This window comes from Cucumis sativus, chromosome 4 (assembly GCF_000004075.3).
Source record: "Cucumis sativus cultivar 9930 chromosome 4, Cucumber_9930_V3, whole genome shotgun sequence".
Taxonomy (NCBI): Eukaryota; Viridiplantae; Streptophyta; class Magnoliopsida; order Cucurbitales; family Cucurbitaceae; genus Cucumis; species Cucumis sativus.
Genome location: NC_026658.2, coordinates 21,352,461 through 21,380,282, shown reverse-complemented (window position 1 = coordinate 21,380,282; position 27,822 = coordinate 21,352,461). Strand labels below are relative to the sequence as shown.

General features: G+C 33.2%; 2 protein-coding genes across 2 annotated transcripts; one reads left to right on the top strand and one right to left on the bottom strand.

Moving 5' to 3' along the window:
• Window positions 1-1,357: 1,357 nt before the first annotated feature.
• LOC101212159 lies at window positions 1,358-13,582 on the bottom strand. Its single transcript, XM_011656095.2, has 10 exons — window positions 13,045-13,582; window positions 11,979-12,099; window positions 11,720-11,805; window positions 10,679-11,075; window positions 10,144-10,244; window positions 9,572-9,638; window positions 4,146-4,373; window positions 3,134-3,592; window positions 2,614-2,686; window positions 1,358-1,784 (listed from the first exon to the last, which is right to left on the bottom strand). The coding sequence occupies exons 1-10, from the start codon at window positions 13,449-13,451 to the stop codon at window positions 1,540-1,542; spliced, it is 2,184 nt and encodes a 727-aa protein (XP_011654397.2). The 5' UTR covers window positions 13,452-13,582; the 3' UTR covers window positions 1,358-1,539.
• Window positions 13,583-20,482: 6,900 nt separating this feature from the next.
• Window positions 20,483-27,681, top strand: LOC101204474 (serine/threonine-protein phosphatase PP2A-4 catalytic subunit). Its single transcript, XM_004144623.3, has 11 exons — window positions 20,483-20,801; window positions 21,727-21,783; window positions 22,418-22,501; window positions 22,713-22,784; window positions 23,001-23,072; window positions 23,447-23,487; window positions 25,094-25,160; window positions 26,234-26,425; window positions 26,550-26,639; window positions 26,736-26,843; window positions 26,979-27,681. The coding sequence occupies exons 1-11, from the start codon at window positions 20,709-20,711 to the stop codon at window positions 27,042-27,044; spliced, it is 942 nt and encodes a 313-aa protein (XP_004144671.1). The 5' UTR covers window positions 20,483-20,708; the 3' UTR covers window positions 27,045-27,681.
• The last annotated feature ends 141 nt before the right edge of the window (window positions 27,682-27,822 follow it).

Sequence of the window (27,822 nt, the reverse complement as noted above, 5' to 3'; positions counted from 1 at the left end):
TCGCTAATCATATACTATTCATATGAACTCTATTATTGATAGTATAAATGAAATAGATATAGTTGCAACTTTTGTTAAAATAAATTATTGATTTCAAGTTATGCTATCAAACATGTATGTCATTTAGAAATTCAAAGTTTAAGTTATTAGTGATAAATTCAAAGTTTAAGTTATTAGTGATAAATTCATGAAAAACATATTAACATGTTAGACATGATTTCTTTGATAGAAGTCATCATTGATAACGTGAGAGGAAGGAAACTGAAGGGAAATTTTGATATTTTAGTAAGATTTACTATATGACCGATAAAAATTGCTATTTTTGCAAATATCCTTTCCTTGTACTATATTAACTTTCTAATTTGTGCTTCTTTGGTACAATTTTCCTAAATCTTTCACGTCTTTCTAAGTAATTTTTCTCCATATGTTCTCCAACTAACCAAAATTTAGGAAATTTTCAATATCACTATTTAGAGAAGGAAGAGATTCATATTTTATCTCACATTATTTTTTTTAACGTGGATTTACTTTTTCGTTATTGTTTTATTATTGTTATTATTCTAAACGTAGTTGTACCTCCTTTAACTTGTATTTAATAGATATTAAATTAGAGAGGTATAATAATCTTTTGATATCAATCAATATCATGTGACAAGATGACAAAAAGAATGAAATGGGAAATATGTATTATTGGCATTAAGTATAACAGAATAATGTGTTAATAATCCTTATACAATCAAATAATAATAAGTATCATTAAAAATCAACATAAATCAACATCAAATAACTAGACAATAATCACACGACAATTGGTATCAATAAAAATTATTATCAATTAACAATTAGACACCACTTAGATAGAAAATCAATATCATTTACAACCGATATAAGATAACAATAACACATTTATGTACAATCAATATCGAATAGTAATAAATATTTAATATAATTACACTGCATTAAATATTACTAATAATCAATTTAAAAAAGCAATCATAAAACAAGTATTAGTAATAATTATCATAATCAAATAGTATCAAATTTACAAACCATATTAGATATTGATAATGCAACAATCAAATAATAATGGATACTTTTTACCATTAATATCAAATAACAATCAAACAACAATTATATAACTCTAGACATCATTGACAATAGTATCATATAGTAGATAAAGAATAACTTGATAACAATTGGTATCATTAACAATCATATTACAATCAATATCAAAGAACCATTGAAGATCACTTAATACAAAAATTGACATCATAGGCAATTATATGACAATCAATCGTTAATAAGTGAGACAATAAGATGATTCACATTTTTAAATATAAGGAACATTTTGATCATCTGAGCATTTCAATTGGGTTTCACTTTAAATTTTATCATCTTTGTAAAATTATAAAACATTTTATATGAGCCTAATTTTAACTAATCAATTTGACATTTTTGCAATTACCCCTAATAAAAACAGGCCAATCAAAACACATACCCTTGAATATATATACACATTTATAACTTTTTATATGTACACTACTCAACCCAATTGATATCCAAATATTTTAGTCCTGTAAGCCATTTTTCTGTGTCCTGAGAAATATAGGGTTTAGATGGAGCTTTACTTTCACCATCAAAGTCATTCACAACTACATAATCACTCTTCCTATCTTTGGCAAAGCTTGGTTGTCTATTAGGATGTCTCACTTTTAGCGATAAAAGACGAGAAACTTCATGTAGGCCACCCCATTTCTCGAGTGCCCGTGCGATGTCGTACCTCCCTACAGTGACAAGAAATTGTCGATCAATGTCTTCTTACGTACATATTATATAAAAGAAAGAAATGTTTCATGAAGTAACGGCAGAAATTGAGTCTACTAATCCTATTACATCAGATTCTTCACTTGTATGTATATGATATTATAGTCTATACGTGTGATATGGCATAATTGTCCTCTATCGTAAGTTTGGTTAGGATACTTAATAACAAGTACACAGAGACCACTAAAAGATGGATAGAATTAGATTGTAACATCAAAGGGAAACTACAATATAACTCAGCGCATTCTGTTTATATTCAAAATTCCCAAACTCCCGATTAGGAAATTACTACAAAATTCCTCAGACCTTCCTCCCAACCCACTCACTCTATTTATACCAACAGCCTTAACCATCTTTGCTATCTAATTACTAATATATCCCCTCCTAATTCCCATACTAATATTCTACTACTAATCTTACTAGTCCTATAACGTTCCTAGTTTAGAGTTTCATTGTACACCTATTTATATCTGAGTAACTCTTAAACCTAAATAACAGCAAGTATTTTTCCAATACAAGTACATGGAATGAAATCCAAGAAGTTTATGTATATATGCCCAACTAGGTGTTTAAAATGTACCTCTGACATAATATCTTAAATTCAAGGATGATTCAATGTTGAAAGAAAGAGATTAAGCATGCCAAAATGAAGATAGCTCCAATTAGCGTAGTGCTTGTAGTACTGATCTTGAAGTTAGAGGTTCGATTCCTCCACTCCATATATTTTAAAATATAAAAAGTAAAAAATAAAAGGAAAAAAAGGAGAGTTTATATTCAGTGGCTTTGTACCTGCGCGTTCGAAGGACTTCCTACTGGGCATGTATGATGGATCCATTCCCCAGCTCTTTTGGAACCGATTTATCTGTTTATTTGGCAACATAATTCATGACGTCTTTTCAACACATAAAGCATGAAGCAAACATCATCATTCTAAAGGTAGATGAGTAGCTAGAATAAGAATGAGTTTAGTATGACAAGTTAAAACTTTTAAAAAAATTGCTTATGTTTACTTGGCAAAAAGTGATTCTCATTTGTTAAAATAACCTGTAAGCACCCTTTAAAGTTTTTTGTTTGGAAAGATGCGTTTTACTTAAACAATCTACTCTCAAACATTATAATAAACTCAATCTAAAACTTCGTAACAAAATTATCTACAATGTAAACGAAGTTTCAGATTTTAATTTAGATGTGAATCAGAAAGCCCAAACCATAGTTTCCATGCTAAACATAAAACTTTAAACCAACATGAAGAATGAGAAACTAAAAGGCAAAAGGTTTTCAACAAGTAAAAAGCAAAGCTAAAACATGCCTCTTCCTGCAAATTGTCAAATTTATCCCAGTAACCCTTCGGCTTGCGGTGTTTATAGGCCAGAGAAAGATTCATAAGTGATGCAATCCTTCTAAATCCACCCATACGTGTGATTGCCTTTTCAATATCTACCCTTCCGTGCATGCGAAGTTGCTTTCTCATTGGCATAAATCCTTCCTGCCCATGTTCTGAAATAAACTTGAGCACCTCTGCTTTAAGAACTTCAATATCTCTTTGTAATCCTGGAACTTTGGGCCTTGGTCTGAATGAAGCTCTCCCATTGATGTCTGAAACTCCCTCAGCTGTTGTCGTATAACCATTGGATTGATTGTTTCGACGTGACACACTTTTCTCCTCTGAATCACCTTGATCAAGTGCTTCAAAAGAATTTTTCAAAACCCTTTTCTCAATGGAGTCTCGAATTGCACATAAGTTCGAAGGAAGATCTTCATATACAACCTGAAGACATGTGTGATTGATTGTTAAAGAACTACAAGTGATGACTATTTCACATTTGCAATTATAACTTGTAAAAAAGCTTGCAACGAAGTAACCAATGGCGGATCCAGAAAATTTATTGACATGAGGCTTCGAGTTGTAATTTAGGGAAAAAATAAAAATCTGGAAAAATAAACTACACAGGTAAGACTTGAACTCAGGTTGGAAGGGGGTTGGTAATAGTTTTCTTTATACATATTATATAAAAACGATAAAGTTGAGGGGGGCTTGAGCCCCCAGGGCCTATACTAAATCCGCCAGTGGAAGTAACTAGTGAAACATATTTTGTTTTGCATAAACAAAGTGGACAACTGAAATTTATATAATATTTCCAGAAAAACTACTATTGTTTTCAAAGTATAAAATATTTAAGATGGGATTTAGTATCTACATAATAGAAGCAAAATTAGATTAGCCAAGAAACATAAAAAAAAAAGAGAGAAAAAGAGAAATAATTTCTTTTTTAAAAAAATAATAAAAAAAAAAGAGATAGAGAGAGAATGTAAAATGGAACCTCTTCCATTAGAGCCTCCGAAAGAAAGGTGTCTTTGTGCATTCTCGACTCCACCGAGTATTTCAACAAGGTATGATGACTTCCTAACTGCTCAAAATGCCATTTTCCACTAAGAGAGTCGAAGTCTCCTTCAACCTGTTCAAAGCTAATCTCTTGCTCAAGCTGTTCACACAAGTCCAAAACTACACGGGCATGCAGAACCATATACAGTAAACCCTTGCATCCTTCCTGCACATAGGAAAGCATATTTTAGAATTAACATGATAGTGCTTAGTGCTATAATATGTATCTACATTATAATTAATTATGTATAGTCGTCCTTTATTATATCTTTACATTCCCTAGATTAGTGTTTCTTAGTTGTCTATATATATATCTATGTATATGCATATGCATAAGTATATGTATATGTATATATATGTATGCATGTATGTACGTTCAGCCTGATTAAATAATAAGATCGTTATATTCTCCAAAAGTACATAGTACATGGTATCAGGGCCGTTTAGGATTTCAAACATCTGTTTATTCGTCTCAGCTTCCTTCACACAAGGTTAGGGTAAGGGTTTAAGTTTAGGTCGTCAAGTTTGAGAGGCCATGTGTCTACACCACCCACATTAGAAGGAGCACTGTCGTTGTCCACCTCAGTCTGGGTTCGTCATTTGCCGAAAACAGTTGCGCGTGAGGTTCACACACCGCCAGAAGGAAATTATTCTGTCTCCATGCACTGACATGGGGGACCTCTGTTTTATTTTCTGTGGGTTGGGTTTGTCTCGGTTTGTGTTTTCCAACTAGTTAGTGCATTTCGTATCACTGAAATCTACTCAGGGTGTGAAGTTACTCGAAAATACCCTTTTGTGCTTAGGGTTTGTTGTTTCTGTTTCGATTTGGAGTTGTCCTGCTCTTTTGTTCATCCTTGATTTCATTTTTTATTTGCTCTTTTCACTTATGTGATCTACAGGTTGTTGGTTAGCTTGTAATGGAAGAAGTGAAATATATGGTTATATCTAATGTAATCTCTCTAGCATCAAACGTAACTGAACACAAGTTAAATGGATCTAACTACTATGATTGCCATTACACAATTCAATTCTACTTAGTACAGATATCGATGATAGAAGATGATAAGAAAAGGCTTCCCTTCATGATGATGCTCGACTTTATCTTCAAATTAAGAATTTTATTGAAAGTGGTGCTGTGGTTTTGTTAGATTATTGTGATTCTGTGAAAGAGCACCTAGAGTTTTTAGACTATCTATAGTCTGGAAAAGAACAAGTTGATCAATGTTTGATGTCTATATGCAATTTTTTTGAGCTGAACAAATGGATGAATCTGTTACAAGCTACCTTATGAGGCTGCCAAACTTGCTTTACTATTACCTTTTAGCTCTGATGTCAAAGTTGAATGCTCAATGAGAAAAGATGGTCCGTTATGATATTTTTGAACGAACTGTTACCTGAATTTGGAAGAGCTAAAACACATTCTTTTTTATTCAAAGATTTCGTCATTAAATGAGGCCCTTCAATCGTGTTCTTCGTATTAAGAATTCCCAATCTGATTCGCCTATTTTTCAACCTAACAGTGCTTTAATCAGTAAGAATAGTAATAACTCTTAGGGTATTCACGAATGAGTAACAATTTTCAGAAGCCTAGTTATGATATTCCAAAATCTGATTCTCAAGAGATTGTCTCTCACTCTTGTCGTAAGTTGGAACATCTAAAATGTAATTGTCAAGAGTTGTTGTATAAGACTTAACAATCTCAACATGCTCAAATAGCTTCCACTAATGATATGAGTGAGCAGTTTGCTACCATATTGGCCAACAACTTTGCTAAATTTCAAGTATTCCAAGAATCCTTGTGGGCATCTTCCTTAACGAATTCAATTGTCACCATTGCCGAGACAAGTAATACGAAATGTCTTCTTACATCATCTACCAAATGGGTTAGACTCTAGTGTCGTCGCTCATGTGACAGGCAATTCTAACTTATTTTCTATGCCTTTGTCCCCTACACCTCATCCCCGTCTGTCACCTTGGCAGATGGATCAACCTCCTCTGTTCTTGGATCTAGCACCATTTCTCTCACCCCATCTCTTTTTTTATCCTTTGTATTACATTTGCCTCAATTGTCCTTTCATTTAATTTCAATTAGCTAGCTTACTTATGATCTTAACTGTTTTGTCTCGTTTTTTCTTTGTTATTGCTTGTTCCAAGATTGTATGATATGACAAAGATGATTATTGGTAGAGGACATGAGTCAGAGAGCCTTTACATTTTTTACCAACAAATGCCGAAGGTTATAGCTTGCTCTGGAGTTACATCCACGTTTGAAGTTCATTATTGTTTATCCATCTTTGTTTGTGTTGAAGAAACTTAATCCAAAATTACGTCCTTTGTCATCTTTGAATTGTGATTTGTGTTAGTTCGCTAAATTTCATCGTCTTATTTCTAGTCCTAGAGTCCATAAACAAGTCAATGCTCCTTTTGAGTTAATTCATTACGATATTTCGAGTCCTCGTCCAGTTGTGTCTCAAACAAGCTTTCGTTATTTTTGTTACTTTTGTTGACAATTACTCTCGTGTGACTTGGCTCTTACTTACATGCTCATGGCATCATTCATCAATCCTCCTCTTGTGCAGACACTCCATCCTAAAATAAAGTTGCTAAAAGAAAGAACAAGCACCTACTTGAAACAGCTCAGGCCTTATCCTTACAGATGCATGTTCCGACGCGCTTTTGGATTGTTTCCACTTCTTGCTTCCTAATTAATCGAATGCTTTCCTCTGTCCCCAATGGCAAGATTCCTCATCGTGTCCTATTTCCTACCAAATCTTTATTTCCTATAGCCCTTAAGATCTTTAGTTATGTCCGTTTTGCTTGAGATATTCATCCTCATCATACTAAGATCCAAAGTCTTTGAAATTCATATTCTTTGGCTACCCGTGTGTTCAAAAGGAGTATTGTTGTTATCGTCTTACTCTAAACAGGTATCTGGTATCTACTGATGTTACATTTTTTGAAACTCTAGCCTTTCGACAACCACTATGAAGTCCGAGTAAGAGGGAGAATGACGATCTTTTTATCTATGAGAATACCTCTTCCACATCATCCTCTCCTCCACCTTCCTCTGTGTCTCTTCTTATTGGCCCACTTACTTTTTTAGTCTACTCCAAGCGTCCTTCACAGCAACCTTTAGAACCATGTCCTCCACTAGTGATTTCTTTGCCATCTGATCTAGGACCAAGTGTTGATCTTCCCATTGCCCTTCAGAAAGGTAAATGCACTTGTAAGTTGTACTTACCTAATTACTCTGTTTGTTTCGTATACCCAGTTGTCTTTACCCACATATTCCTTTATTACATCTTTTAATTCCGCCTATATCCTTAACTCTGTTCATGAAGCTTTATCTCATCCTAAGTGGTGTGGTGCAATGATTGAGGAGATGACTATTATGTATGATAATGGTATTTGGGATCTGGTTTCGAGTCCAACCGAAAAGAAGGCTATTGGGTGTAAATGGGTGTTTGTTATAAAGGTAAATTCCGATGGAACAGTGGCTCAATTGAAATTTCATCTCGTCGCCAAAGGTTATGACAAATCTATGGGATTGATTATTTTTTATACATTTTCTCATGCCAAGTTAACTTTCATTTGACTATTTCTTTCCATAGTTGCTACTCACAATTGGCCTTACATCAACTCGACATTAAGAATGTTTTTCTTCATAGTGATCTTCCAGAGGAAGTTTATATGGAGCAACCACCCAGGTTTGTTGCCCAAAGGGAGAGTGATAAGGTGTGTTACAAAGTTTTTTCACATTCGAGTGTTGAGTTAGAGTATAGAGTTATGGCACAATTTGTGTGCGAAATAATGTGGATACACTAACTTTTATCTAAGATCGGATTCAGTGTTACTTAGCCAGCTAAACTATGATGTGGTAATCAAGTTGCTCTTTACATTGCATCCAACTTAATATTTCATCACATTGCATCCAACCTGGTATTTCACGAAGAACTAAACATATTGAAGTGGATTGTCATTTTATTCGCAAGAAAATACAAGGGCTGATATCAATACGGAGATATCCTTACCAAAGCAGCAAATGAAGCAAGAATAAGCTACCTGTGCAACAAGCTAGACATGGTTGGCATATTTGCTCCAGCTTGAGGAGGAATGTTATAATGTGTTTATATCATAATTATGTATAATAATCCTTTATTGTAAATTTACATTCCCTAGATTAGAGTTTCTTAGTTGCCTATATATACACGTGTGTTTATGTATCTTTAGTTTGATTAAAAAATAAGATCATTATATTCTCCAAAAGTACAGAGTCAAAGTATGTAAATCTTAGACTTTATATTTTAAGAGCACATTCTATGGATAGTGTTAGAATTAGTGAACTTGTTGTGTGTTAAAGCTCAGGGGTGGTTTTGTAATTTATGTCACCCTAATTATTTTTCCTTTTTCATTTAGGCTCTTGTTGCCCATTAACTTTCCCCTCTTATACCATTTGTTGCACAAGAAAACTCTCTACCGTAGTTTTTCTCCCTGTACTAGGGTTTCCACATAAATCTTTGTGTTAGTTCTTTGTCGTTACTTTCAATAGACAGTTATCAAGTACAATTTGACGAAATAATCGACTTAGTCTCACTATTTATCTGATTCCTAACCAACTAACTGCTTTAGCTAACTAAATTAAACTGTTAGTAGCTACTGGTTACCCTCAATAAGCTACATGTTGTAGCGTTCATATCTATGCATAGCACATGTAAAATGCAGAAGGGTAGCAATCACGTCAAGTAACATTACATCAGGTATTTAAAGTAGCACTAGTAGAGTGTCAAGAGAGTCTGAAGTTTGGTTCATCTGGTATATTAATTAAGAAAAATACTTTACACCCTAGGCTGCACCTATATTTGTCCAGTCCATCAGCTGTCCAATTACAATTTGCAACATGGCAAACAGTAAACACTTTCATTTCTTTCTTTTTTCCTTTAAAAAATTTGGATTGCAACATTTCTATTGTGTAATAAGTGAGGGCTGCATGAGGTGTGTCCAGTCAAGACTGCACCTAATCATTGGCCCATTATTAATATTAACTCATCCTTGTATTATCATAAATTAGTAACAGGACTGCAAGCTATGCACATACCTATGGCTCTAGACTTTCTTATTTTTCTTCTCATTGTATATAGCAGCTCTTTTAGCTTCCCGTTGGACATTCCTTTCCTCGGTTATTTTTCTTTTAAAAACTTTTTCATTTAAATTCCGTAGACAAAAGGCTGTAAGAACCAAGCCAACACGTGACTTACTAGTCAAATCCAACATGAATATTGTCAAGTCCAACATGACTCACAAAGATAGATAAAAGAACTGCTAAAAGCAGGTTCATCAGAATTGCAATTAAAATTCCACTTTCACCTGAAGAATGCGAACTTTGTTGCTTTCTCTTGACAATATCTTGCTGATTGCTAAATTTGGAACTACTCTGAAATCAATTAATTTCATTAATAAAAAGATTTTCAAATAAATTAAGAGAAAAAAAACTTAGAAGTAATAATACCCAAGAAAATGATAGGACACCTATAAAAAGTATACGAAAGCTCAAAATAGCATTATTATGTGCAGATGAATGAAGGAAAATGATAATCCAAATGAGCACACCCAGAATCCAGGTCAATGAACAGATGCCTAGTTTGAGGAAGAAGAAACATTATATATTCATCAGACTCTTGTTCCTGATTCTAGCTGTTATGTTCAATTAATGCTAAGTTAATCATGTTTTTGCAATTTTATTTGAGAATTCTGCTAAAAATAGTTTTAATGATTTGACAAAGTCCGGACAAGATTATTAGAAACTCTTGAAAAGATTAAAATTAATGCACCAACGTTTAGAAAACACCTCCCTTCAATTGCTAGGCAATGAAAATTAGATTTTAAAAAACACAAAAGATAAAAGTAGAAATTGAAGAAAAGAGGCAAAGATAACTAACTCGGGAAGACTTTCATAAGCAGTCAGTACATTCCAGACTTCACGAACTGGAGCCTTCACTGTTATGCTAGCTACCACACAACGATGGACACCTCCATTTTCCTTCAGTGATATTCAAAATATAAGAAATTTTGGTCATTAAAGTGCCATGAATACAAAATTGGATTACGTTCATTGAAAAACCGTCAGAGTTATTTATTTCTACTATTCTAGTGGCTCCTCTGATGATGAATCTAAAAGAATCTGTAGATATTAGATACAATTACATTGTAGAGTAGAACCACATTATAAAGAAATAGGGATTCAGAAGAAAATCTTTCGACGGAGAGGATCATATATGAAAGAAGATTCAAGGGCATGCAAAAAACAATCCCACAAAAAGGAGTCTTAAACTATCTACAAGAAAGGACTCCTATCCAAAACGACAAGACCCAGTTGATAATTACAAAAAGTCCAATTAAAAAATACGCACAACGAGACATTAAACCTCATATACTATCCCTATAAGTCAAGGATGCAAGGGTTGATTCACTTACCAACAAACCATCAAATCTGCGAAGATGAACTTCATCGACCATGCAACGCTTGTCAAGTCGGCATACTTTTCCGAAAACTCCCCAGTTGGTATTCAGTTCATTAGATAATGGGGGCACGGATCCTAAATTGGAATTAGAATTACCCCCTCTAGAATTTTCCTGTACTATTTCATCCTTTACACATGTAGCACCATTAAGTGTATTAGAGAGAACCACGTCCTTGGAGTCTTTAATGTTTCCTACTCTTTGACCCCCTTCAGATTTCTCTTCGGCTCTACATGCCAAGGCACGTAGATTCACTGGTAGGTCTGATCTAATTATTCTTTCTAGAAGAATGGCAGGAAAATTGAATCTCGGTATCACATTAACTTCATACGACAACATTGTTGGAGATGACCTAAAGGAAATAGCAGCGATAGCCATGCATATTAGCAACTAAAAAGAACAATATCCAGACATGATTACTTCAGAAGAATTCAACAACATGAAAAAAATAGTTTAGCTATAAATGAAGAGAACTGTGATCATATTGAGTGACCAATATTATTGGTCAAAGAAAAATGCATTAAAACTACCAAAAGTTAGGTGCAACCAAAATCCTCAATTAAAGAAGAGGATATCCAATTTGAGTAAAAGCCACCAACCTAAAAATTTCCTTGATTTTACGGTGCGGAAGGAGGTTTCTTTACAAAAACCATTGGGACCAAATTTCCCTTATTTCGTGAGAATCAATCCTTTTTATTGAAAATAAAATAAGACAACCTAAGAGCCGAGGAAGAGGGAACGCCCACCCAAAAAACTACAAAAGTAGCAACTTTCAATCACTAATAAGCACTAAAATGAAATCAACCAATGAGACCAAATTCAAATCAAATGCAGACTATAAGACTAAATAACAATTTAACCCTTCTATGCTAATGTATGTGAATGACAATTTAACCATTCTATGCTAATTTCTGTGAATGACATAAAAATTACTGTATTTTTGTATTCTTATATTTTTAAAGTTAGTGTCAAAGAACAAAATAGACAAAATTTTACCTTGTACCAGCGTTTATGGACCATTTGCCTTCAAATTTTTTAAAGTCCCCATCGACCATGGAGAAAAGGAGTTCACGACTACCATCCTAAGACCAACAATTCACTAATATTAAAAGGTAGCATGATGTCAATAGTAACAAAGGTAGTGCAAAGAGATATGTGTGATACTTTGATGCTAATTAGATAGCTATATGCATCATCGAAAATAAAATGATAAAACAGATCTTCTAGACAGATTATGGCCTCAGGGTTTTCTCACCGAATTTAGAAGCTCTTGAAGATCCAAGACAACTCTAGCTTCAATATGCCAATACAATGCTCGTTGCAGACCTCTTTGTTCCAACCATATCCGACCAGGATGTGGACAAGGAATTCTCCCACTGGACAGAATCACAGAAAATAATGATCAGTCCACTTGTACAACAGAGATGAAGAAAACATGGTAAAAAATCTCAACAGCTAGAACAAGATCTTTAGGAAATATGTGTCTTTTTCAAAGTCAAACTATCACGAAAAATGGCTTTGAAGCAATATATACTCAGCAGTTGGGTTTTCTGTAGTAAAGCAGTACATAATTCAAGGTGAGTTACAGTAACACCTACATTCTTTCTTTCTTGTTTCATCAATAACTGTCATCATGACACAAACATTTGATTCATTGTGTAACAGTAAAAAGGTTTTTTGGTATTCTAATAATCTTGTAATATCACAACTGATGAGCTCAACTTGTCCCTTCACTCAATATAATGATCCACATGACAAAGACAACAACCTTAATAGTTATTATTTCACAAGACCTTGACATGCCAACCAAAGTGATATGTTTGCTAGGGCAATATAACAAACCAAGATATGTATCTAAAGTGCAGGCACGACCAATTCAATCGAGCACACACATTAGTAAAACTTTGTAAGTTGCATCTCCATGTCATAATAAGAGCTTGATTCAGACAGAACTACCGGCATGGCTAATGCAGATGTCTAAATAATTAATGTTGGTTTGTTAAAGAATGTTTTGGGCAATCAACCCAGGTTCTTAGCACTTTTTATCATGGTAACTGTCATCTCAACCAAAGAAATATCACATTTATGCAAAAACAACAGATTACAGACATGTAATAACAACAGACACAAATACCAAACATTAATGTCCTAAAGTAACCACCTGACGAAAACTTGCAACAAGAACAGATTACAGACATGTAATGCCTGGAGAAAAAAGTATTAAGAAACATGTAACAGTTTCCACATACATTTCACGGAACAACATGAAAACAAGAACACGTAACGAACGAGCATTTCAAAAAAGAAATCAGCCACAGTACCTGGAAACAAGATTAGGTATGAAATCAGCGAGCCGCTCATAATCCGTAAGAACATTCCAAACCGATTCAATCCCAGAATGAACAAAAACATCAGCACGAATCCGACGCTCCCTCCACGACACAACCTCCACTTCACAACGAACATCTCGCTCCCTCTCTGCCTCACCTTCTTCACCATCTTCTCGACCTCCATAAACCCCACTTCGCCTTTTCAAATTAGAGCCCTTGGCGAAGTACTGGGTGGGGTTCCACTCAAATCCATCAGCTGCAGAAAGGGAGACGCATTTGGTGCGCAGTGGAAGAGAGGAAGAGGAAGTTTGAGAATACTCCGTTTGTGTAGCACAGACACCAGATGTTAGCGGCAATGGCGGCCCCAAAGTGAAGCTTAAAGCTCTGCAAACAATCATGGTGTGGTGTTCATGAAAGACATCAAAAAGAGAAACTGAAAATTGGTTAACGGGAGAGTAGAGAGTGGAGTGAGAGTGAGAATGGTGATGACAATGAAACAGAGAGAGAGATTGTGACCATGGTTATAACGTTTTTTGTTTGGTAGTGTAGATTAGAAGAACGAGTGGCCGTAGTGTAAGCTTTCAAAACTCAATAAGGGTAGTTTTGTCATTCATAATGTTTGCGGCTGCTATTGCTCTCCTCGCCTTGGGATTATGTTTTGTGTAAAGATATTTTTATTAACGCCAAATTACGCAATTCACCTTCACAAATTCTGATTTTTCCTCGAGGAAAGTGATCGTGATTATACCATTTTGTTTCATGAGAAAGGGAGGATTTGTCTGTGTATATATAATACAAAATTATCTAGCCCGTCTAACTCACTCATCCTCATTTACTTCTTCTTGACACATTCTTGGTTTAATCTTTTCTCTCTCTTTCTTTTTCTAATAACTAGAGGCTAGGGGATTCAACATTCATCCCAACCTTAGATACAAATACCATTGAGTGCAACCCAATTTCAATTCTTAAATCTAAGTGATGTTTAGTCCACCAACTTGACTTGAGCTAGGTTAGTTAAAATAAGATTTAAATTCTATTTTGGTCTCTCAACTTAAAAATTTTAAAAAAAAAAAGCTTATTTTGGTCATTGTTGTTAAGATTCGTCATTGTTGTTAAGATTCGTAATAGAGAAATTATATTAGATGACAAAAGAATAAAAAAATAATAAATCGTTCATAAGATCTCTTTTTTGCATATTGCAAATATAGCAAATCTAACAGTAATTTGCTCTTAAATTTGTTATTTTGCAATTTTGAAAATGTGAGTGGCGTGAGTTCTATTATCATAAAAAAAAATTCTATTTTTTTGCAAACTTCCCTTCCATATATGAAAACCTTAAAATTTGAAAATTAAGAACCCAACTGGTGAACTCCTAATATTAAATTCTAAAACTCTCAAATCAATTTGACAACAACCCAAAAGAATTAATTAGATTTGGATTACCCTTTGATCAAAGACAGAGAGATAAGGAGAACTAGTTTCTCACTTCAAATTCAAACACTCCACAAGCAAAGTGATCAAACTTATCCGAATGTAGAAAATACCCTAAACATCAAATTATATAAAAAAAAAAACTCATGTGTTATATTTGATTGCCTATTTAAAACTCATTCTACTACACTAAAAAGTACATAAAAAGTCCATTTTATCCCTAACTCAAAGGAACTAAAAGTCAAATAAATATATATGGGTCCAATAATAAAATTCCAAAAAACAAGGTACGTTTTTGCAAAAAAAAAAATTACAAAGCTCAATTGGTTCCACCATGTAGTGCCTTTAACTATAAATCTTCTGATTAATTGTCGTTGTTTGAATCTCTTCAATTGGGTGCACTTCCTCTTGAATGTGATAATTCAATGCTAACAGTAGTTTCTTGGCTCTTGAATGTGTGATTGATCTTGAAGGTAGTACAAGGGCGTAGAAGGTTCTTATCAATTCCATTAACTCTCTAACAAAATGATGAGGTAACTTCTATATTTAGATGACTATGTTACCAAAAAGGATAATCACTTTTAATAATCTAAGGTTTTAATTTTTAATTAAAGACTAAATGATAAATTGATGTTTTATTGGAGAGTTTAAAAAGTCATTATCTTTAAGACTTTGAGCATCACCATTTATGTGTATTGTTATTCTACTTCACTTTCTGAACTCACATGCTAAATACAATTCATCCACATGCAATTTTTTTAGTTTCTCAAGTTTGTGATATATTTATGATCCATTGAAGTGCTTCTTTTTCTTCTCTTCCTCTCAATTCTTTATTCCTCATTTTTTTGGGTATTCTGATATATTGTGAGAATATTTATCTGCAATTTCGTAGAGTTTATTTTATATATATGTTGAACCTATTTTATTTTTCTAGTTCATTTTACTTTGTCATGGATGTTAACACCAATATGTTAGTTCTATTTTTTTTATTATTATTATACTCAATTTTGTTCTCCTAATTTGCTTCAAGATTTCAATTTGAAAAAAAGAATGTAAATGAAGGGTAGAGAGTCGGAAAGAGGGTGAGAGAGATTTAAGTTTTGGAGAAAAAAGAACAAAATTAGTTTTAAATTTGAATTTATTTGATTCAAGTGTGTTGATTATGTTTGTGGTACATGAAAGATTTATAGAACAAATTAGCAAGATTTTTTGGTTATTTATCAATCCTATCGGTATTTGTTTCAAGGATTGGGAAGTTCGTCGATCACCTTTCGTACACCACCTCCACTGCTTGTCGTCAACCAATCTCCAACCACCACCTCTAGAGACTCTATTGGCACTCTTCTGACAACCAACTCCAGCGATAGTGTAATCATACTCCTTAATTAATTCCATCCAAAACCTTTGTCTCAAGTTTAATTCTCTTTAGTCAAAGATGTATTTTAAGCTTTTGTGATTAGTGAATATGTTACATCTTTTCCCAAATAAGTAATGTCTCCAAATCTTTAATGCATGTATAATGGTCGCCAACTCCAAGTCATGCATTGGGTAGTTGTGCTCATGTATTTTCGGTTGTTGGGATGCGTAAGCGACTTTCCCTTCCTACATTAAAATGCATCCTAGGCCTTGGTGCGTCACAAAAGATTTTGTATTCTTTTCCAAGCCTATGTAATGCGAGAATTGGTGGAGAGTAAGCTCCGTTTCAATTCTTGGAAACTTCTTTCGCACTCATGCGACCATTCAAATTTCGCCGCTTACTTGGTAAGTGTTGTAAAAGGAAGGGCTAATTGTGAGAATCCTTCTACAAATCGCCTATAGTAACCTGTCAGGCCAATAAAACTTCTTACTTTAGAAATCGTTTTTGGACGTTCCCAAGTTTCAATTGCTTCCACCTTTTGTGAACCCAACTTCAATCCTTCTAAGGATATAATATGCCCAAGAAACACTACCTAATTCTGTCAGAACTCACACTTACTAAATTTTGCGAATAACTTTTCTTCTTGCAAGGTCTGTAACACAATTCTTAAATGTTTTGCATGACTTTCCGTGTTTAGGGAGTAAACCAAAATATCACCAATGAAGACAATGACAAACTGGTCTAGGTAGTAATGAAACACTTTGTTTATTAGGTCCATAAAAGTTGTTGGGGTGTTGGTTAATCCGAAAGGGCATTACCAAGAACTCATGATGCCCATAACGCGTTTTGAAGGTTGTTTTAGGCACATCTGACTCCTTAATCCTTACTTAGTGGTATTCCAAATGCAAGTCTATCTTTGATATAATACTAAAGCTCCTTTCAACACATCAAAGAGGTCGTTTATTCGTGACAAAGGGTACTTATTCTTTATTGTCACTTTGTTCAATTGGTAATAGTCAATACACAGTCTCCTAGATCCGTCTTTATTTCTCGCAAACAGGACGAGGGCTCTCCATGGTGAGATACTAGATTGTATGTAACCTATTTTTACTAACTCTTCCAACAGATTCTTTAACTCCTTTAGTTCACTTGGTGCCATCTGACAAGGGGTTTGAGAAATTGTCGTAGTTACCACTCCATACCAAAGAAGAAAAAAAAATTCTTTAACCTATTTTTTCCCTTCATTTTGAGTGGCATTTTCGTAATTGAAAGTCAACTTTTCAAAATTTTGCCCAATTTTTCGTCAAAAACACGCGAAAATGGGCCTCCACGTGGTGGTTTCGAACCTCATTGACACTTATCTCTATTATTTTCTATAAAAAATTCTATAAAATTTTGGTATGAGTTGTAAATAGTTTGCCAATTCTTCTGTTTTTTAAAATTTCCCTAGAAAGTATCTGATTTTGTAGTAATTATTGTAATTTCTAGAAGAAATTAAATGGGTACAAAGTAGGTCTCTTTTGTATCACATCTAACATGTGAAACTTTTAATCATCATTTTATGTGGTTCTTTTGAAATTTCGATGAAAATAATACTTATTTCTTCTTTTACCACAACCTCGCAATCTTGATTACAATAGTATAATTTTACAACATTCACTTCAAAAAATGGTATTGTTCCAATCGGTCGAGATTCATGAGTTTTCATTTACCATTATTAAAATTTACAATATTCAGTTTAGGAAATGATGTTACTTTAATTGACCATAACTCGTTATTTCATTCAGCCTCAAGAAGGCATGGAATAAGTTTAGAATACTTCTTTTATTAACGATTGAAATTGTTTAATAAGTTTAGAATAATTTCAAATATATATTACGTGTTATTTAATAAATTATTTAAAATATAAAAAATTTAAAAATAGTCATTATCATAAATCTAGCAACAAAATAGCAAATTTAGTTAACATTTACCAAATTTGAATGTTGTTTGCAAAGTACACTTCTTTAATAAAAGAGACACAATAAATTAATTTTTTTAAATAAAAATCAATCAAAATATGCGTACAATTTGAAATATAAATTAAAACAATTATGTATTATCTAATAAATTTTTTTAAAACAATTTAAAATATAAATCCTTTGAAAATAGTGGATTGCCATTATTTTAGGAATTAGATTTCACAATATTTGAATTCAAAATACTATGAAATCTAAGGAAGGAGGAACCGTTGAAAATCTTTTAACAATTTTTTAGAGAAAATATTTATTAAACATAAGTTTTATGAATCAAATAAATAAAATTTAATTAATTTGATTTGAATATTAAAAATCCAAAAATTTGTTATGAATTATAGACATATATTTAGGAGATATTGAGAAAATCTTGTCAATCTCAAAAATATCTTAAATTAGTTAATATTTTTCAAAAGTTTGCAAATACACTATACGGTATGATATTTGGTCTCATTATTTGTATAATGTAAATACAAGTAAAACACGTATTATCCTACATAAAGAGATATAACACATGTATTATATTTCTTGATTACACATGCATAATAATGATGATTGGAAATAAAACGTCACATACAAAATAAAACATCTAATTAAAATAAATATGAATATTAATGTAATTAAAAAACACAATTTGAAAAATAATTATCCGATACAAAAGACACAATAAATTATTTTTTTAATAAAAATCAATCAAAATAAGTGTATAATCATAATTAGTACGATTGTAGTGATGATAAAACTTTGTTTTTAAATTATTATTAACCATACGTACTATGTATTATCTAATAATTTTTTTTAAAAATAACTTGAAATATAAATAATACGAAATGCATAACTTATGTTTTCCATTAAGGATATGATGTAATATTTGAAATCAAAATATTATGAAATATAATGATTTGGGAATGGTTGAAATTCTCGTAACCATTTTTTTATTAACCATAGGTACTATGTATTATCATATGAAAATAATGAAGGAGTGATTGTCATTGTTTTATGGATTATGTTTCATAATATTTGAATTCAAAATATTATGAAATCTAATGAACGAGGAACGATTGAAATTCTTTTAGCAATTTTGTAGGGAAAATCTTGATTAAACATGAATTAAATAAATAAATGTTAATTAATTTGATTTAAATACTAAAAATTCAAAAATTTGTTATGAATTATAGACATATATTTAGGGGATAGGAAATCTTGTTAATCCAAATTAGTAGTTTGCAAATATAATTATGTGTTATTTGACAAATACATTGTATCTGAAAACACCTATTATCCTACTTAAACCGGTAAAAAAAAATCCAAAAAATTATGTAACCACCGGTTTTGCCACAATTCTTAATATTTTTCAAACTTGCTATTTTTAAGTTTGTTGTATTAAATTTTGTTTTTCTCACAATTATCTCTAAATAGTTTGCCAATTCTTCTATTTTAAAAAAAATTTCTAAAATATATATGATTTTGTAGTAATGATTGTAATTTCTAGAAGAAATTAAATGGGTACAAACTATGTCTCTTTTGTATCACATCTAACATGTGAAACTTTTAATCATCATTTTGTGTGGTTCTTTTGAAATTTCGATGATTACCATGAAAATAATACTTATTTCTTCTTTTACCGCAGTCTCGCAATCTTGATTACAATAGTCAAATTTTACAACATTCACTTCCAAAAACAACATTGTTCCAATTGGTCAAGATTCATGAGTTTTCATTTACCATTATTAAAATTTACAATATTCAGTTCATGAAATGTTGTTAATCTAATTGACCATAACTCGTTATTTCATTCAGCCTCGAGAAGGCACAAAATGAGTTTAGAATACTTTTAAGATATTTCTCTCATGTTACTGATTCATGAGCATATTTAACACATGAATGATAGAGAATGTCTTCTTTAACATAATTGCATCGATGACTTTTTCTTAGAATTTTAGGCATTTTAAATAATGTGAAGTTATAACCCCTTACTAATTATAACAAAGAGGGAAAACCGACATACATTTAGGACCAACCTTTAGCGAAAAAATATCGGAAATTGTGCTAATAACGTCTTGTGATGAGCACAACGAGAACACAAATATAATATAACAATAAATAAAAAACAAAAAGTAAAAGAGGGAAAGTAAAAATTATTAAAAAAGAGAAAAGAAAAGAAAATGATCGAATTCTACCTATGTGCGTGTGATGCGACTTTAGGTAGGGAAATGGCAATTAGGTGATGGCAGTATTTAGAGAGTAAGGATACTTAACATTACACACTGAAGTGAAGTAAGGGTGTAGGGGATGTATTTGTTAAGGATTAAGCAGTAATGATATCTATTTTGTTGTTATAATATTTATAATGAAAGACCGAATAGACAATTATTGGGCCATTAATATGTGAGAAAAAAAAAAGAACCAATTGTAAGGTGGAAAATGAAATAAGGGTTATTGTCAAAAAACACAAAAAATGGAAAATATATTTGTATTTTTTTAAGCGCCTGACGTGGCGTGTACCCATTGGGTGGGAGCATGTGAGCTCCCATCAAGGTTGGCACAGCAGATTATAATGAATGACCTTTAAATATAAAAACATTTAATATTTTTTTAATTTATTTCCCTCCACTCAATCCAATAATCCATCGCCATTGCCGGTTTCTATAATTCAACTTCATTTCCCTACACGCTCTCTCTTTCACGCGCATCTCCATCTCTCTCTCTCTCTCTCTCTCTCTCTCTTCTTCTTCTTCTTCTTTCTTCTCTCTTCTCTCTGTCCACTGCCCACCGCCGCAGTGGAGTCTCACGCCCCCGCCGGGCCTTCTCTCTGAACCGTCACACTTTGGGCTCCTCCATCAGGTCCAGTTATGGGCACGGATTCGATGTTGTCCGAGGCCAACAGTAGCTTGGACGAGCAGATCTCGCAGCTCATGCAGTGCAAGCCGCTTTCCGAGCAACAGGTTCTGTTTTCCGATTCATCTTTTTCTTCTGTTTTCGATTTTGGGGGATTTTTGTATCTGACCTAAAACAAATTGGGGAAAGACAAGATTCAGGCCTTGAGTTTTGAACCTTTTTTTTTTATTAATTCTAATTTATTGGGAGATCTTACCTTGCCTATGTGATCGGGGACCTTTAGTAGAAGATGGTTATTGAATCTTGTCCATGGAAAAAGGGAAATTATAAGACATCTGTTTAATTGGGTGAGATCTTCTTTTTTTGTTTACTCTTTTCTGGGTTCTCAGCTGTAGATTCAGGCATAATGGTGTGACTTGTGAGTATGTCTTGTTACTGTAAATTTCTTCTGTATCCACTTCCAAAATTTTTATATTAGGATTGACATCTTATTGAAATGATAAAATGGAGTTGGTTTCATCTAGGATGTCTGGAGATTTCCATGTATTTGATCTTTGAAGCAGTAGTTTTTATTTATCAGTAATATGCCCTTTTCAACATTATTTGTATTTATTTAGAAACGAGTCATCTGCTATGTAACATGTTCATGAGTCCCTCCGGACTCCGGACTCCTGAATCCTGATATCCTATTCCGCTTCTTTCATTCTTTCCTTTATCTTCTTCGTCTTCCTGGAACGCAAATTTAATTTATTTGTTACTCTCTACATAGTACGTTATAGAGGAGGATATGAAATCCTCAAACACAAGAAGATTATAGAAAACGGCTTCCCTAGGCAAGAATAATGAAATGGGTGTAACTGCAAATTTGATGAAGAAAGGAGCTCTAAAGGGATGCCATAGCTCATAGGATGTCAGAATTCACTATCCTTACTGACTTCAGGGTGGTTTTGTACCTTGTGCGCAAGTTTGGTGAATTTGACCCTATGACGCATTTGGATATGTAAAATTAACATGATTCCTTTGTTTCTGTAGGTTAGGGCATTGTGTGACAAAGCCAAAGAGGTTCTAATGGAAGAGAGCAATGTACAGGTATTACAATTGTGGCATTGTGCGTTCAAACTTTTTTTTTCTTTTTTCATTTTATCCGTTTATGATTTCTCTTTGGAATAACACTTGATCTAGAGTTCTTGTAGTGATTGGTTATCATCATCATCATCATTCATTCTCATCATTTCAATTTTCTAGATGTTCAATTGTAAATTCATTTTGTATGATCATTTAATCATTTCAATTTCAAGATGTTCGAAGGCAATTTCATTTGTGGCAAGATATTTTGGCCATATATTCTTCATTTTTTTACTTTTTCTTTCTTTTGAGAATCAAACTTTGTTTGCTTCAAAGCATCGTGGCCATTTGGTTAGGGAAGAGTCGGAAGACACTTAGGCCCTCTCTTTTCTGTTATTTTTATTATTAATACAACTCTTTTTCACCTGAGAAAATGAATGGAGTTGAGTTGATAGTAGAAAAACTAGCATTTTTGGACTTTCCTGTCTATTTTAAATTCAGAATGGTAGCACATAACATTGTTATTTAGGCTCCATTTGTTAACCATATGGTTTTTTGTTTTGTTGTTTAAAATTATGCCTGTTTTCGTGGTTGCTATTATCAAACTTCTTATCCTTCTTTTATCCATGTTGCATGGAATACTTTTTCTCCTCCTCAGCCTGTGAAGAGTCCAGTAACAATATGCGGAGATATTCATGGGCAATTTCATGACCTTGCAGAGCTTTTTCAAATTGGAGGGAAGGTACAAGTTATACTATTTTAATATTCGTTAAATTTTATATCAAGTTAAAATGTTATTTTTTGCCCTTCTGAAAGATGGAGTTCGGATAAGATATTTGTTATTGTCTTGATAGCCAAAAAGCTTGAACTTGTGGGTTCATTTCTGTGAGTTGATTTCTTTTGAGCATCCTCTGGATCAGGTTTGAATCTATACTTACATAATATTGTAACAGTGTCCGGACACCAATTATCTGTTTATGGGAGATTATGTGGACCGGGGATATTATTCTGTTGAAACTGTCACGGTAAGCCCTTAATACCAATTAATAGATTTTCCCATTCATCATTCTGTCAAGGCATTCATATATCCCATACAAATCATAAATTATGTAATAGTTTTTTTCTTAAGACAAATCATGTATAATGTAAATGTAAGACTTGTAGGTTTTGGCTGGCTGATATATTTGAGCTAATATATATGGTTTTCGGGCTAATATATATGGTTGTCTACCATACTCCAGTTATTAGTGGCTCTAAAGGTTCGCTATCCTCACCGGATTACCATTCTTCGAGGGAATCATGAGAGCCGTCAGGTATAATTTTACACTCTATATTTGGGTTCATGATACATTATATATTCGAACAAATGATGCACACAATTTTGCTTCTTAATTTCAAATGCCTATACCGTAATTTTAAATATGCTTAGTCCAAAATGTTGGGATTAGAAGTGGAGCGAGGGAGAGTAAAAATAATTGGTGCTTTCTGCATGAATTTTTTTTTTCATTTGACTACTCCTCAAGTTCATTCTAGGTTGAATAATGGCTGTGCGTATTTGTACTACTTTTCACACCTCAATGCATTTGTTTTTGGGTATTTGCCTCATCTATATTAGACATGTTCATTGAAATGCTGAACGCCCAAATTAACTTGCACCATTTCATCCTTTCTTCTTTTTTGTTCTCAGATCACTCAGGTTTATGGCTTTTACGACGAATGTTTAAGGAAGTGAGTTTTTCTATTCCCTGTCTCGTCTCTGTTACCGTCTCTATGTCTGTCTCTCTTCCCCCTGTTGAGTTTTGGGGGATAATTTGTATGATCAATGAGACTGTAGGATTAGTATATTTACGGATGTTTGATTCTTGTGCTGAATGGTATCAGCATTGGAGAAAAGAAATCAAAATCAATGACCAATTGCAAACATTGGTGAATTGCATGAACTACAATGTCTTAGATTGATGAATCTGGTTACCTTTTTGTGGGGTTTTTGGAGTGAGAAATTTTTAAGCCTAGAGAGATCTTGCTTGGATTGAGGTCTGGTCCTCTCTAAGATTTTTTCCTTATGGGCTTTCATTACTAAGCCTTTTTTTTAATTATCTGTTAGGTCTTATTTCTCACAAATGGAGGCCCATTTTATGTTGCCACCCATGTTTGTGGGCTTTCTTTTGCGGGGTTTTTTTTAAATAAAAAAATTGAGAGAAGGATGGCTTCGTGGACTGCGGAGTTAGTGGACTGGGCTTTGGGCTGCAACAAATTATAAAAAAAACAAAAATACACTAACAATATATAAAATAAAAAATGACAACTGACCACCCTGAACTTAACCCCGACCTACCGCCATTACCTTGGTCAGTTTCAGCTGGATTTGCTGCTACTTCTTGTATACCTCTAGTTGAAATACAAATAATGAGGTTGGATATGATGAGCGACCAAGTTCAAAAAGATGGAAAAGCTTAAGAAACATCTTTAAGGGCCATGAGTTTAATAAATGAAGGACTTAGATTAAATGAGTCAATCCATGGTGGTCACATATCTAGAATTTCATATTGTATGAATTTTCTTGGCATCCAAGGCTTGTAGGATTGGTGGTTTGTCCTGTGAGAATAATCGAAGTGTGAGAATAATCGAAGTGTATATAAGTTGGTCCAAATACTCACGATCTAAGATGCACTGGCACGTGACACGAATATGGCAAGACATCGACATGGCAACACATCATTATCTAAAAAAATAGGACACAATATGTGGGGGACTTGTTATTTTATTTAAATATATGTGTGCATCATTTGACATATTGTGAAATTTCTGCACATATTTTAACAAAAGTAAGGGAAAATAGAAATGGAAAAAAAAAGATAGATAAAAACGGAAGAAAAAAAAAACAATAAGGGAAGTCACATAAGTCATCTGCAGTTGTGGCGTGGGTTTGAAGTTGAAGTCACCATCGTTGATAAAGTTGAAAGAAGAATCAAGTAGGATATTTATTTATTTACCTTTGGAAAAGAGTTTTGTGGTTCAAGTCTTTAGAGGTGAAGTGTGTTAGTATGGAGAAAGTGTGTAAATAAATATAAATAAAATAATGGACATCCAGATGGCATGTCGAACACGTGTTGGAGCGTCCAAGCGTGTCAGTCGACATGTGTCTGACACTTGGCCACTTCAGAAGTCTCAGTGCTTTATAGCTCATGGATATTAAAAGAATAGTGATGTATCTGCAGTAAAATCTTTAATTTGTTGCAATTGGTCAATAAACTTTTTAAGCATTCTATGATTCATGATTACCTTTGGCATTGTTTAAAAATCTACCTCAGTGTGATCCGTTTTGTACTTGCAGGTATGGAAATGCTAATGTATGGAAGACGTTTACAGATCTTTTTGACTATTTTCCTTTGACTGCCTTGGTTAGTGATTTTTTATTTTATTATTCTATTTGGGGTGTCTTTGTAAATTATTGCTTTTATTACTCAATTTACCATCTCAAACCAATATATCTTTTGCTGTTTTTTGAGTGCCTTTCGTGGCTCCTACATTGTATATTTATGTGATTGAAGAACAGGATATGAAATAAATTAGTGGTTAAAATACCATTTTGGTTATGTTTTGAAGTTTGTTCAACTTTTAGACCCTATATTTTCAATTGTTTAATTTGAGTTCTTGTACTTTCAATAAATCTTAAATTTAGTCCCCAATCCTAGTTTATTGTTGATTTAAAAAACTTTGTTATTTATAGCATTTTTACATATCTACACTTTATTTTTCCTGCCTGAGGGACTAAATTTAAAATTTATTGAAAGTACGGAAATGAGAAAGTGTATAGATTAATATTGAACATACTTCAAAATATGGAGGATCAAAATGATATTTTAACCTAAATTAATTTTAAATGAACCTGCTAGATCATGAGCTGTGGAGAATTTGGTGTCGTCGTTCATTTATAGTGCTCTTTTCTTTCCTTTTCTTATTTTGGAGATCATCATGTGCTTTTGGTCTGTTGTGATAAACGTTGTTGTTTGATATGTTGGGGGTGGTGTTGCTCTCTTGGCTTTGAGACTAATAGAGAATCTTTGGGTAGATGTGGACTGAGGTTAGATTTTGGTGTCTGTTCCTCATCCTCAAAGTCTAGAACCCTTTTTGTATTTATTTATTTTATGTTTTGGCTTATTTTTGGTGGGTTTATTCTTTTTGGATTGTCCCCTTAGTCTTTTGGTTTTCTGGAAATTAAATTGATGTGCCAGGTTTCTTTTTTAAAAACATTTCTGCACTATAGGCAAATTTCAAAACATAAAAGTCAATTTGAAAACTACTTTTAGTAGATGGATCATAGAACAAGCAAAATATTTGTACTCTATCAAAAAAGGGGAAAATTAGTACTCTAACAAAACTTTCAACAGCAGAAAACAGATTAAAGTTATTATCAAGCAGCCTCTTATTTATGCAATTTATTTTATCTGTTGGGTATTATATTTCCGTCCAGGTTGAGTCTGAAATATTTTGCCTCCATGGTGGGTTGTCACCATCCATTGAAACCCTTGATAACATCCGAAACTTTGACCGTGTTCAAGAGGTTCCACATGAAGGCCCAATGTGTGACCTATTATGGTCTGATCCAGATGACCGATGTGGCTGGGGGATTTCACCTCGGGGTGCTGGGTATACATTTGGCCAGGTAAATTCTAACCGTGCATCAAGGCTTTTGTTATTTTCACACTTGGCCATTCATCGTTATGCCAATAGAAAAAAATTAAAGGGCTTTTCTATCTGACCTGACGTTTCTTAATTCTTCTTTGCAGGACATATCTGAACAATTCAATCACATGAATAATTTAAAGTTGATAGCTAGAGCTCATCAACTTGTCATGGATGGATTTAACTGGGCTCATGTAATATGTTTGTCTAATAAAATTCTCATTCTACAAATCTCTTATTCTATTCTTATAATTTTATGGATTTAAAGATTTCTGGTATAATGACTGCAGGAACAAAAGGTGGTTACTATTTTTAGTGCGCCTAACTATTGTTATCGCTGTGGGAACATGGCTTCAATTTTAGAGGTTGACGACTGCAAGAGTCATACATTTATCCAGGTCTCTTTCTCACTCTCGCTAATGAACTTGAGAATGCACCACAAACAATTCTCATCCTTGCTTTATTGTTTCCATAACTTAGACTGTCCGTATCTAAATGATTGTTTCCATTCTCTGCGTGTTTCTCTCTACCAGTTTGAGCCAGCACCCAGAAGAGGAGAACCCGACGTCACCCGTAGAACACCAGATTACTTCTTATGAAGCAGCTAAGTTGAACCCTTCCCCTGTATACAGTAATGGGTTGTGTGGTTGTTGTAGGCAAAGAGAACCCTGTGACATATGCTGTGCCATGCATTGTGATGATTTTGCCTGCGAGCGAGACAAGAACTTTTTATATAGAAAACCCTCTGATTTGTATTTGAAGATCAAGACATCCTCGAGATTCAAAGATACTCAACTTTCTTTCACCACTTCGGCTCATTTCTCCATAATATGAATATCTCAATTAGTTTTAATTTTGTTACAACACTTTTTCTATTGTAGAAAATTATTATAGTGCTGGCGTTGTTTAATCATGTACTAGGTGGTGTAAGTTTGTTTCTGTTCTTTTTTTATTTTTATTTTTTTGGAAAAAAGGCTGTTAAAATTAGTAGAATTGCTACATTTTTATTTTTAAGAAAATTTTAGTATGAAGCATAGTTTTGATTTTCGAGGAATGTGGCTGAGAATTTTTGGAGACTAGACAGCCTTTTCACTACCACAAGATCAAGCTGGCTTTAATTTTAATTTCCATTCAGTCCGGGGATTTTGTGAAATTTAGATCCTACACTTTGGACAAGTGGAGCGAATTATTGTTATTATTGCCATCTTTTGTTTGAATTTTATTGTTGCGGATGGACGTCTCTGTAACCAAACTAATTTCTTGGATTTTAACATTTCGTTTCTAAGCTTTTCAATTTTTGAAATGCCTCATATTTTGGCTAATTTTGTTTTGTTTTGTTTTCTTATTTCTAACATGGTTTTGAGTTCTCTTGTTACT

Bases quoted from the DNA above. Each gene is read 5' to 3' on its own strand.
- LOC101204474 (XM_004144623.3), top strand. From the start codon at position 20,709: ATGGGCACGGATTCGATGTTGTCCGAGGCCAACAGTAGCTTGGACGAG. The intron at 22,785-23,000 runs GTAAGCCCTTAA...ACCATACTCCAG, and splicing joins ATTCTGTTGAAACTGTCACG to TTATTAGTGGCTCTAAAGGT. The intron at 26,426-26,549 runs GTAAATTCTAAC...TCTTCTTTGCAG, and splicing joins CTGGGTATACATTTGGCCAG to GACATATCTGAACAATTCAA.
- LOC101212159 (XM_011656095.2), bottom strand. From the start codon at position 13,451: ATGATTGTTTGCAGAGCTTTAAGCTTCACTTTGGGGCCGCCATTGCCG. The intron at 12,100-13,044 runs GTACTGTGGCTG...GATTCTGTCCAG, and splicing joins ATACCTAATCTTGTTTCCAG to TGGGAGAATTCCTTGTCCAC. The intron at 9,639-10,143 runs GTTAGTTATCTT...AATTGATTTCAG, and splicing joins GCTTATGAAAGTCTTCCCGA to AGTAGTTCCAAATTTAGCAA.